The following is an 11,756-nucleotide window of genomic DNA, read 5'->3' as shown; positions in this document are numbered from 1 at the left end:
TGGCCGTCTCGGTGTCCCGGCAGCTCCCGGAAGCGGAACGAACGGTCGCGGTCACCATGGCGGCGGCGGCGGCGGCGCGCGGGGCTCTGCGGCTGCTGCTGCTGCTGGCGCTGACGGCGGCGCTGCTCCGCGGCCCCCTGAACTCCGCTGCGGGTGAGACGCGGCGGGCTCCCTCCCCGGGGCCGGGCCCGCTCGGGGAGGCGGGAGCGGGGCGCGGCTCCCGGGTCCGTGGAGCGGCGGGGGCCGGGGGTTGGGTTCTGGGCCTTGTCTCATCCGGGGCTCACGCCGCGCGCCCGGGGTAAACCTCCCCCCGCCTAGCCGGCAGCCGGTGTCAAGCGGAGCGCCCCGGGGGTCGGTGCTGGGGCGGGCCGTGTTCAATATCTGCATTAACGGTCTGGAGGACGGCGTGGCTCGCACCCTCAGCGAGTCTGCAGAGGACCCTAGACTGGGAGGAGAGGTAGATACGCTGGAGGGCAGGGATAGGATACAGAGGGACCTAGACAAATCGGAGGATTGGGCCAAAAGAAATCTGATGAGGTTCAATAAGGACAAGTGCAGGGTCCTGCACTTAGGACGGAAGAACCCAATGCACAGCTACAGACTAGGGACCGAATGGCTCGGCAGCAGTTCTGCAGAGAAGGACCTGGGGGTGACAGTGGACGAGAAGCTGGATAGGAGTCAGCAGTGTGCCCTTGTTGCCAAGAAGGCCAATGGCATTTTGGGATGTATAAGTAGGGGCATGGCCAGCAGATCGAGGGACGTGATCGTTCCCCTCTATTCGACATTGGTGAGGCCTCATCTGGAGTACTGTGTCCAGTTTTGGGCCCCACACTGCAAGAAGGATGTGGAAATATTGGAAAGCGTCTAGCGGAGGGCAATGAAAATGATCAGGGGGCTGGAGCACATGACTTATGAGGAGAGATCTGAGGGAACTGGGGTTATTTAATCTGCAGAAGAGAAGAGTGAGGGGGGATTTGATAGCAGACTTCAATTACCTGAAGGAGGGTTTCAAAGAGGATGGCTCTAGACTGTTCTCAGTGGTAGCTGATGACAGAACAAGGAGTAATGGTCTCAAGTTGCAGTGGGGGAGGTTTAGATTGGATATTAGGAAACACTATTTCACCAGGAGGGTGGTGAAACACTGGAATGCGTTACCTAGGGAGGTGGTGGAATCTCCTTCCTTAGATATTTTTAAGGTCAGGCTTGACAAAGCTCTGGCTGGGATGATTTAGTTGGGGATTGGTCCTGCTTTGAGCAGGGGGTTGGACTAGATGACCTCCTGAGGTCCCTTCCAACCATGATATTTCTATGATTGACTTCCCGGGTGCGAGGGGCGTGTGCCAAGGGGAGCTGTGTGGGGTAATTGCCCCAAGTGACTGCCGCAAACAGAAGCCGTAATCAATGTGTTTTGTTCTCAATTCCAGCAGCCAGAAGCTCTCGAGAATCCAACAACAGCAAGACGCGTGAGAAGAGCCAGGGGAACAAGGCACCTGACGGGACCAAGGCGCCCGGGGAGCAGGGGAACAAGGCACCTGACGGGACCAAGGCGCCCGGGCAGCAGGGGAACAAGGCACCTGACGGGACCAAGGCGCCCGGGCAGCAGGGGAACAAGGCACCTGACGGGACCAAGGCGCCCGGGCAGCAGGGGAACAAGGCACCTGACGGGACCAAGGCGCCCGGGCAGCAGGGGAACAAGGCACCTGACGGGACCAAGGCGCCCGGGCAGCAGGGGAACAAGGCACCTGACGGGACCAAGGCGCCCGGGCAGCAGGGGAACAAGGCACCTGACGGGACCAAGGCGCCCGGGCAGCAGGGGAACAAGGCACCTGACGGGACCAAGGCGCCCGGGCAGCAGGGGAACAAGGCACCTGACGGGACCAAGGCGCCCGGGCAGCAGGGGAACAAGGCACCTGACGGGACCAAGGCGCCCGGGCAGCAGGGGAACAAGGCACCTGACGGGACCAAGGCGCCCGGGGAGCAAGGGAACAAGGCACCTGACGGGACCAAGGCACCCGGGGACCAGGGGAACAAGGCACCTGACGGGACCAAGTCGCCTGGGGAGCAGGGGAACAAAGCACCTGACGGGAACAAGGCACCTGACCAGGCACCTGGCGGCCAGGGTGCCCAGGTTGCTGAGGGGAAGGCAGATGGCGGCGGCACTAGCGATGAGACTGTTGATGAAAAGGTGGCCCCCGGCAGCCACTCTGGTGACGAGAAGATGGATGAAGCTGCTCAACCTGGTGAGGGGAGAGAGGAAAGTGCCCCTGCTGCTCCCCCCAAAGATGAATCCGAGAGTAGCCACTTCTTTGCCTACCTGGTGACCGCAGCCATTATCGTCGCTGCCTTGTACATCGCTTATCACAATAAACGGAAGGTGAGCTTTTCTGCATGTAGTGTGGACCCTGTCTGCTTCAGGGCTTAATCAGTGCTAGTGGATGGAGAGGGCATTTCCTTGCCGTTAGACCAGTGCAGTCACAAGCAGGAAATTAGTGCTTCCTTCTTGTACTGCCAGGAAGATTTTTGATTCTAAATATCAAAGTTTCCAAAGTGTTTTGTTACTCAGGTTCTTCCTTTCCCTGTGTGTGGGTTGGTGCTTCTGGCTGGGGCGGAAGAAAACTTTTTAATACACTGACCTATTTTTGGCTTTTCTGTTGTTTAGACTTAATTTGCTGATAAATTCAGTAGGTCAGAAAACACTAACTTGGGGTTTTGTCCAACCCTCAAGTCCTGTTGGGATGAGCAACGAGAGTGTTGTATTCAGGGGAGGGTCTTAAGTCTTAGTGAAAACTATGTGGTCTTAGTCCTGGTGGTCATCTCCAGGTGTGGAACTAGGGTGGCAAGGAATGAGAGGAGTAGCAGTTAAGATGCTTTTTCCTAGTGACTGCTCCTTTTCTCTTCAGCACTGTATGAAAATTCCTTCAGATGCTGAGAAGTGGCCAGATAGGAGGCTGGACTATTGTTTAATACATAGCGCTCACAATGCGTTAGGGTTGCTTCAGGCTGGCTCAAAGACATGGCCTAGACTAGCTGAAGATCATTCTTTATGGAGGTATCCTAGTAGACCTTCCTGAGTGTTATCGTGCCAGCAGCACCTTGATCCATACAGTGCAGCCTCTCTCCTATGTGCCTATGACCCAGGCTTTTAAAAGCTTTAATCCTAGTAAGAAAATCCTATTTGCATTTCCTTATTGTCTGTGCAGAAAGCAGTAACCTTAAATTGAGGAATCCGGTTCAGGGAACACCTGCTAGGAGAAATGTCGTAAGGAAAGGAGCTCTTCCAGTGATGACTAGAGATACTGATCAGGGCAGACTTCAGTGTTCTGTTTCCGGCCTGATGTTCCTGGCCTGGTTCAGAAGGCCACTAGAACCGGTGCTGTGTTGTTGTTTTCAGTTTCTGTTTGACTTAGAGCAAGGAGAGGCCAGACATGTTACTGTATTTCACTCTTGGGCCTCTGTCTGGTATCCTGTTTGCCTGGGTGGCTGAAGAGGTTGGGATCTGAAAGGGTGACTTGATTATGATTAATGGAGTTTTGGTGGGGAACATCCTGCCTATTGGGTTGTGGGGAGCATTTTGCTGTGGGGTTTGCCAGTGATGGTCACAGTGTCAAAGGCACCTACAGTAGCAGATGGGTCCTCTTTTTTCTAAATTCAAAGAAATAAATTACATTCAAAACACTATTACAGTTTTTTTGCAAAGGGCTAGTCTGCCCTGAACACTTACATCAGCATAGCTGTGTCTCTTGGGGGTGTGAAAAATCCACACCCTTGAAAGATGTAGTTAAGCCAACCTAACCCCCATTGTAGACAGTGCTAGGTTGGTGGAAGAATTCTTCCGTCTACCTAGCTACCACCTCTCGGGGAAGTGAGTTAACTACAGTGGTAAGAGAACCCCTCCCGTTGCTGTAGTGAGTGTGTATACTGAGGCGCTACAGGGGTGCAGCTGCAGCTTTGCTGTTGTAGTGCTTTAAATGTAGACCCAGCCAAAGATTTTATACCTTTTTAAACCCCAAATCTTAGAAATTCTGAAAACAAACTATAAAGGGGTTTCGCCTGTTCCCTGCTCTTCTGCATTCCTTCACTGTCATCCCCTCCTCCACCCACACTTAACATGTCTTCTAAGAAAATGTGGAAAGGTGAAAACAAGAAATTAAAAAGCAATCCCATTATTTTTATTCAGGTGATCCACTTTCCATAATCTAGCGACTTGTGTTCACCTTTGTGCATGTTTCTGTAAATCACATTGGGAAGCAGTGTAAGCTGAGTGGGGCAGTAGTGAATAAAGAGGAATTATATGGCAGTGTGGTACTGGCCATATCTCTTAGTGTAATAGGCTGGCAGTGTTCTGTGAACTCCTTTGGTTAACAGATGAAGTTGGTTTTCATGGAAGATGCATTATTTGTGAGCCTCAATTGTTCAAAAATAACTAGATTGACTTTCACGTCATTATTTTAAAAAATAAATCTTGGGTTCTTATTTGCTTTCTGATATGTGGGAACCTGTAAGTTAATGTTTTCAAGCTTTCATCACAATCATGGCTAGAAAATTACTCTTTCATTTAAAATTAAAGCTGCGATTCTTATGGAATATGACTCTACAAGGCATGGGGGCTTAAAGAAAAACCTATCGTAAGACTCATGAGAATTGGCATCACTGGGGCTCCTGCTGAGTCATTGTATATGGTGTCATCATACCCAGATAAAGAATGGGGGGGAGGCTCTTTGGAGAGTGACGAAACCTCTGGTGTGGGTTAGGCAGTCCTGAATTTGGAAATCTAGGAGCTGCCAATCCTGGGGAAAATAGGCTTTGGTCAGGTGAGATATTTCATTGCTATGAGAGTGGAACACATGAGCAGAACTATCTGTCCCTGAAGTGGGAAAAGAGAATACTTATAATGCCTGTAGTTTTGCATCAGCTCTTTTCAACCACCACAAAAAGTGGTAACCTATCAGGATTTGCTTGCTGATTTATTTCTTCTCTTCTTTCTGTCTCCAAAGATCATTGCTTTTGCTCTGGAAGGAAAACGATCAAAAGTACCCCGGCGGCCCAAATCAAATGAATATCAGAGACTGGATCAAAAGGTAAGAGTGAATTGGGTCTTGATATAACAGCCCCTCAGATGGGCAGGGCTTGAAAATGAACTTAACTGTCCTTTGCCAGTAGCCAGGAAGATTGGGGAGTGGGTGCAGCACTGCCTACTGTTGCTTTGTGCTGTGCCAACTGAGGAGCAAGTGCAGCAGCTGGACTCCACCTAGCCAGGGCCAGTCATGAAGTTGTCGGGAAGCCGGCTTTGGCGAGAAGGTTTTTGGTAATAGCCCTGCTGTTAGTCTGATGAGGCTTTGTTCTGCCCATTTAAGTTCTCTTTTGTTTTCAACATGCTGTTCCTGAAAAGGAAGTATCTGTGCTGATGGTTGGGCTTGTGGGCCCCACAGCAAAGAGCCTGATTTCTCAGCTGATGTAAATCAGCAGTCTACACCAACTGAGGATCTGGCCCACAGAATCCTGGAGGCTTAATCCTTAAGGCGTTGGAGGCAGATGCGGATCAGCAGGGCAGGAGCTGCTAAGCCTTGCTGTGAAGCCATTGTCATAACCTTTTCCAGCAGATGGAAATGCACTGAAACCTATTTAGTAGGTCCCCATCAATTCAGCTCCCCCTCTGCCCACCCTACACAGCTCCCAGCCCCCATTAGTTCACCCCCTCGCCCCCCCGCCTCACTTCTGTTGCTTGGATTCTTCACCTCGTCCCAGGCTGCGGAGGGGGGTCTTCAGTTCCCTCTCCCCCTTGCAAGCTGGGGGGGCAGCTCTGAGGGCTCTCTTCCTCCCTCCTCCTTCCCTGGCCATATGCTGCAGGGAGAGGGAAGAAGCAAAAAGCCATCCCGTCCATAGAAGGGGAGTGGGGAGGAAGGAGTGGAGCTTCCCTGAATACCTGAGCTCATTCTGCTCCCTCTGTCCCCCTCCCCTCCTTTTAGAAGAGGGGAGGGGAAGAGAGGTGAGAAAGAGCGAGCACTCTGCTTTTGGGAACCACTGCCCTAGATCTAGGGAAATTTAGCATTGCACTGAACTTTGCTTAACCTCATATAGTCAAATACGAAGCGTGTATGATGAGTCAGGTGCAGAAAAAAGGAAATGCAGAGAAAACCTGCAGAACAAGAATCAGCAGGAAGAACTTCAGAATATTTGGACGGAAACCAGGGAGTGCGGAAGGAGAGAGAGAGACTGTAATCCTCCAGGTCCTGGCCTAGATGAAGTGGAGGAGGAGGATGAACGTGAGCCATCTCATTTTTCTGTTGAGAACGTTCATTCAAGTGCAGGGCCTGTAAAACAGGATGGCATAGATAGACTTGTGCTTCATGAGTGGAAGATTAAAAATCCACCCAGAAAGAGACCAAAGGAAAACGGTGTCCCGATATACTTCTGTCCTGCACTCTTCCTAATGGAGAAAAAGTGGGACATGACTGGATAGCAGTGACACAGCATGCTGTTCGTTGCATTCCATGTCTACTGTTCCCTCTGGATGCAACAATTCAAGGGTGTTCTTCCAGGCTTAGCCATGCTAACTGGGTGAACTGCAGATTGCATCTGGCACCAGTAGTGAATCCCTTACCATGAGAAAACAGTGCATGCAGAACATGCTATGTGAAATGGATGGACACAAGAAGAAGATTGAAAGGTAATAAAACCATCCACACATTATTGGAGACAAATTTTGGAAATAAATAAGAAAAGTGGAAGGAAGTTCTGAAGTGTATTTCAATAAAAGAACCTGCACGCATGCTAATAAGCCTGCCAGAGATCACCCCCTTCTTCTTCTGGTTGGTGATTAGTCTTTCAGACCTCAAACAGGTTTTTTTTGTGGTCACCAGTTTAGCATAGCTTCAGCTCAGAACAAGCGCTCTGTGAGTCGCTCAGTTATCCAGTCTGGGCCTATGAAGAGTATTTCCTAGCAAATCCACTTCAGAGGACTTTTTGGGACAATACATTTGAAGTTCCTAATACTCCCCAGGGATTTCATTAAGCACGTTTCTTAGAGAAGTTACATACAATTCCACAATAGCACATAAACAATTGCATTTTTAACACAGTGAACTCCTAAAATACTTAATTCAATAAAGTTGAACTTAATTCCGTAAGATTGTCCAGGATATTGTCGTATCTGTCACACTAATAAATTCCTTACTAGGTTCCAGTCATTCACATGGCTGTAAGCCCATTCATTGAGTGCCTGAGTACTGCAAACATGTCACCGAGGGTATAATTTGGCTTGTTGAATCTTTTACTGGTGAGGATGCGCAGGAAGGAAATCACCCAGGTTGAATCTGCTGGGCTGCCAGTTAGAAAAGCCATCTCTTTATTTGAAACTGAATCAGAGCGTGCAGAAATCCAGAGCCCCATGGTGCCATTTTTACAGTAATTTTCCAGAATAGTGTATGTGGAAAAGCTGCTCTGACAAACGATTGAAAACTCTCTCCTTTTTGTCTTCAGATCTAAATTATCCCCAGAAAATTCCTCCACACTGCTGACCCGGGTAAGGACTGCTGAAAATGAAGATGCAAGGATGTCCTGTGATTCCCAACAGAACAGCTCTGATTCCCTTCAGGTCTTGGAGTGTGGGAAGAAGAGAAGTGCTTTTAGTTTTGCACTTGCACTTTGGTAACACTGACTCCTCAGTCTCTAAATATTTTTTCCCCTTCCCAGCTGCCTGATGATGAACTAGTTTCCAGCTCTGATCTCTTGCTTCCATACTGTGATGTCAGGAAAGCCAAGGGAAGACCCAACAAGTGGCAGAATTTTTTTGTGCCCAAACGATATGGATTTTACCTTCTGCTGTATTGACACACAGGTCTCTGTTTAGGAGAGACCTGCCTGCTGAATGAGCCTTCTGATTCTCTTCCTCTAGATTCATGGAGCAGTCTTTATAACCAACATGGTTGGTCTTGTAGCTGACATATGAACATTATCCTCTTCTGTCCATTGTATTTGGACTCTAAAGTTCACAGCATGTTTGTTTGCACTAGTTCAGAAATGTTTTTGCCAAGGACTTTTATTTGATTGCTTCTTTGTTCTCTGTGGTGAAGACAATGGTGGAAGTTAACATCTGATTGTCTCTTAATGCACATCTTTGGAGATGTGTGTGGAGATGTGTGGGGAATCCCTGACACTTTGATTTTTGCTTGTCCACCCTAAATGTGCTAGCAGATTTCCTGATGGACTGTTTTTCCTGATGTCATCCCTGGTGTTTAGGTGATTGCACTAATGGTGATGAAATATTTAGAGAGTGGATGCTGTGAAAGAATGCAAGGAGTGTGTATGAAGCTCTGTGCCAAGCCTCCACGGCAAAGTCTGAGTGAACTTTGCCTCTGTAAACCTTCCCACCTCCCCCATGCTGCTGTCACAGGAACTTGGCAATGTTCAGGTGGAAGAAAACAGCGTCACCACTTGTAGTTCATACCCCCTTCCCACAAGTCAGCTCTTCCACCGCTAAATTTCCAACATAGCTGATTCTCTTCAGTACTGAATGGACTCTCCCGCTGATAGAGGTCAGATCCATTGTACTTGTATAGTACAAGTCAATTCCCACTTTGTCTGGGGGGGGTGTCCATTTTTTTTATCCTTTATCAAAGTGCGGAGAGAGTATTTGAAAGTGGAAATAGGGCAAGGACGGCTGGTGACTTGGTGCATTGGACAGATGATGGCAGTATTTCATGCCTGTGTTGCATAGCAGCAGTATGGCTCCCTTAAGCAGGCAGCTTCGAAACAGATGTCTTTACAAGGCATTGATTTGCACAATGTGGAGAGCTGTGCAATATGGGCTCTGGCCTATGTCATTCATTCCTCAAATTGGGAGTGCTGTTATGCCATCGTGCACGGCAGCTCCCACACAGAGCCCATGAGAGAGGCTTGTTGGGTTAGTGCAGAAATATTTCCTCTAAAGTAAATGGCAGATTGAAAATATATAGAAAGGGATTTGTTCGATGTAACAGAATATCTTCCTGCAGAGTCATCTACAGGATGTCCCCTCTCCTCTTCCTTTGGCCTTGGCCTTCCTCAGCTCTGAGCTGTGCTTTTATTTAGTTGAACGTACTTATAACCAGCCACTCCATGCAGAGCTGTTACCTCAGTGTTGTTGTGGAACTCTTAGATTCCTTGTCTGCATAAACCAGGGGCTGATGTATACTGGTATTGCTTCTATTTCTGATATAAGGCTGGGAAAAAGTGTTGAATGAGGCCCACTATTTATTCCTGTTTTTATTTTCATAGTTATATTCCACAAGGTCTTTACTTTTGAGACCAGGAATGTTTGGGAAATCTGTATATGGTGGCTGGCTGGCTTGTTCTTTTGTCTGTGGCTGTTTTCTTTATTTCTCAGTTCTGAGTTTTACAAAAAAATTGCTGACACACACACCTGCATAGGAGGAAACTTAGAATACATATCTAAGCCTGGATGTGAAAAGCTACATCCTCGCTTTCAATGCACTTGTCAGCTGATTGAGGCACAGGGAAGAACCTGGCCTCCGTCTTGGGCAAGTTGCTGGTTAATAGTTGGGTTACTTCTCTTGGCATGTTCCAAAAATGGTTGATGTGGCAAACCTGCCCCGGTCTCTTCCTCCTTGGTGTCTACAGCATTTGGTGACCTGCAGGAACACTAAGAGACTGCAGTAATATTTAAGACAGCATCTGGGCTAAGAAATCTTCACATCTGGACATTAAAGCCATCGCTGATATTTTCAGAGTTTTGTTTTCCACATAGGAGGGAGAGGGATGTGTATGCAGAGCTTAACTTATTTAAAAAAGAAAACCAAAGCAACTTACTTTTACTGAAAGACATTAGCCGAAGTGTAGGTTTGACTGGGGGGGGAATCATATATTTGTTTAAATCTATTTGGAAGCTGCCCCTAAGAAAGATGACTTTTCTGAACTCTGATATGGGAGATCCTCACAGGAGCCATTTTTGGGAGGTGGGGGGGAGCATCCTGCTCTCAGGAGGATAAACAGGTCCAGGTCTCTGAAGGAAATGCACCTTCTCAAAGACAGGGAACTTGTGTGAAACATAACTGTGCTATTTATTTTTAAGATAACATATAACATGATTTAGGAAGCCTGTGATGCTGTGTTCTATGGCCCATTTATTTAAGGGGTGCAGAATTTGAGGCTGCGATTTCACGTGTGTTTATGATAGAGGCAAAAACTTGAAGACATGATAACTGTTGCAATTCTTAGCCACGTCTTCCTGCTTTCCTGGGAATTCCTGTTTTTATTTTTTACCTGCTTTGTCCCCCTTTGAATCAGAAAACATTTTGGAAGGATTTGTACCAAACCTGTTTGTTTTGTCACAGAGTCTGGAGGCCTCCTTTCTTCAGTCTCTTCAACTGACTGTTTTATTTTAATCTGAAAATCTTTCTGCTTTGTTTTGGAAACGCAGCCTCATAAATGTTCCTGCAGGCATGGACTAATGAGGAACCCTGTTAGAGCTAGGGCCCTTCTGTCTATGTACTGTTAGCAGTACAGTCTGGTATGTGCAGAGAGAACTAAGATACAGGGATAGTTCCTACGCTTCTGTCAGACTAACAAGAACGTCCATAGCTTGTGTGTAGAAGCATTTTCCAGTTATCTGTAGTTTGGCATGTGACTGGCGTGTGGGCTGGCTCAACAGAAATGCATAGCACACAGTGAGTGCAAACTTCACAGGGTAGTAAAGACACCACATGTGGCTGGGAACAACCAATATTTATATGACAGCTCTTAACATGGATCTGTGCAGCTACTGTGCTGTTCATACCCATAGAAACAGCTCTTCAAATGCAGTGTAGCTCTGTACATTTCCAAGCTATCAGTGAAGGATTCACACGTAGTCTCCTCCTGCTATCCTCTTAATTCGAGCGTGGACTATTTCTAGTGACAGTTGCTGTAATTCTTGAATTGTACGAAATCTCTGGGAATGGTCTCCATGTTTCATTGATTTCTGTGGTATTAAACTTGATGTAGGATATTCTACAAGTCTCAAACAGGTAAAGGTCCGAACAGTTTGGCTGTGTTCAGATATGGCATAAACTTCAAACTAACAGTCTGCTGAATACATTTCTTGCCAAATGTCATTAGTCTGCTAGGTCAGCTACTTTCCTGGGTTGACTTCATGAGTTGTTTGGGTTCTGCTGCGGTAAAATGAGACTCGCTTTGAAGAATCAGAATTTTCTAATCCTTTTTACTTTTCTGTGTGGTGAAGTCAAGAAATGGACACAATAAAGAAATGTAATTTCACCCTTCTATTTACTGCCTGCCTCCTTTAAAGCCTCAGAACAGCAACGCAGATTGCGTTGTTGTATTGTCTGAATACTAGGCTAGAGCTGATTCCCTTAAAGAGGCAGTTGGATTCCCCATCTGCCTCCCACCTGTAACAGACCAGATGTTGCTTGTGAACACTTTATTAGGGTTGTTTAATTTATTGCATTCTCCTAGCACTGTGCAAAAGCAGCATTGTCTTGTTGATCCCAACCACCTGCTGACTTGAAAATAAAACCCAGTCCAACATATTCTCATGATCTAACCCCCACATTCCAGTCTTTCACCCTCTTGGGCTGCTTAACCAAATAATCCCAATTTTTTTTTTTACCACAAACTCAGTAATGCACTAGAATTTAAACTGCACGTAAACCCAGCTGCGGCAGAGCAGGGCTGGGCAGAGTTTACCTTAAACACATTTATCTCTAGTTGCAACAGCATGTACAACAGAACCACCCAAGACAAGATGTGGCAATGAAGGG

General features: G+C 47.4%; 1 protein-coding gene across 2 annotated transcripts; it reads left to right on the top strand.

The window, feature by feature from the left end:
- Positions 1-11,253, top strand: TGOLN2 (trans-golgi network protein 2). Of its 2 annotated transcripts, none has more exons than XM_048829434.2 (4): positions 1-153; positions 1,425-2,374; positions 4,995-5,078; positions 7,480-11,253. In XM_048829434.2, the coding sequence occupies exons 1-4, from the start codon at positions 57-59 to the stop codon at positions 7,483-7,485; spliced, it is 1,137 nt and encodes a 378-aa protein (XP_048685391.2). In that variant the 5' UTR covers positions 1-56; the 3' UTR covers positions 7,486-11,253. The 2 variants fall into 2 exon arrangements, with proteins under 2 accessions (XP_048685391.2, XP_074979495.1); XM_075123394.1 differs by having other exon boundaries at positions 12-153; positions 1,428-2,374.
- The last annotated feature ends 503 nt before the right edge of the window (positions 11,254-11,756 follow it).

Source organism: Caretta caretta, chromosome 26 (assembly GCF_965140235.1).
Source record: "Caretta caretta isolate rCarCar2 chromosome 26, rCarCar1.hap1, whole genome shotgun sequence".
NCBI lineage: Eukaryota > Metazoa > Chordata > Testudines > Cheloniidae > Caretta > Caretta caretta.
This window is presented reverse-complemented; position numbering and strand designations above follow the sequence as displayed.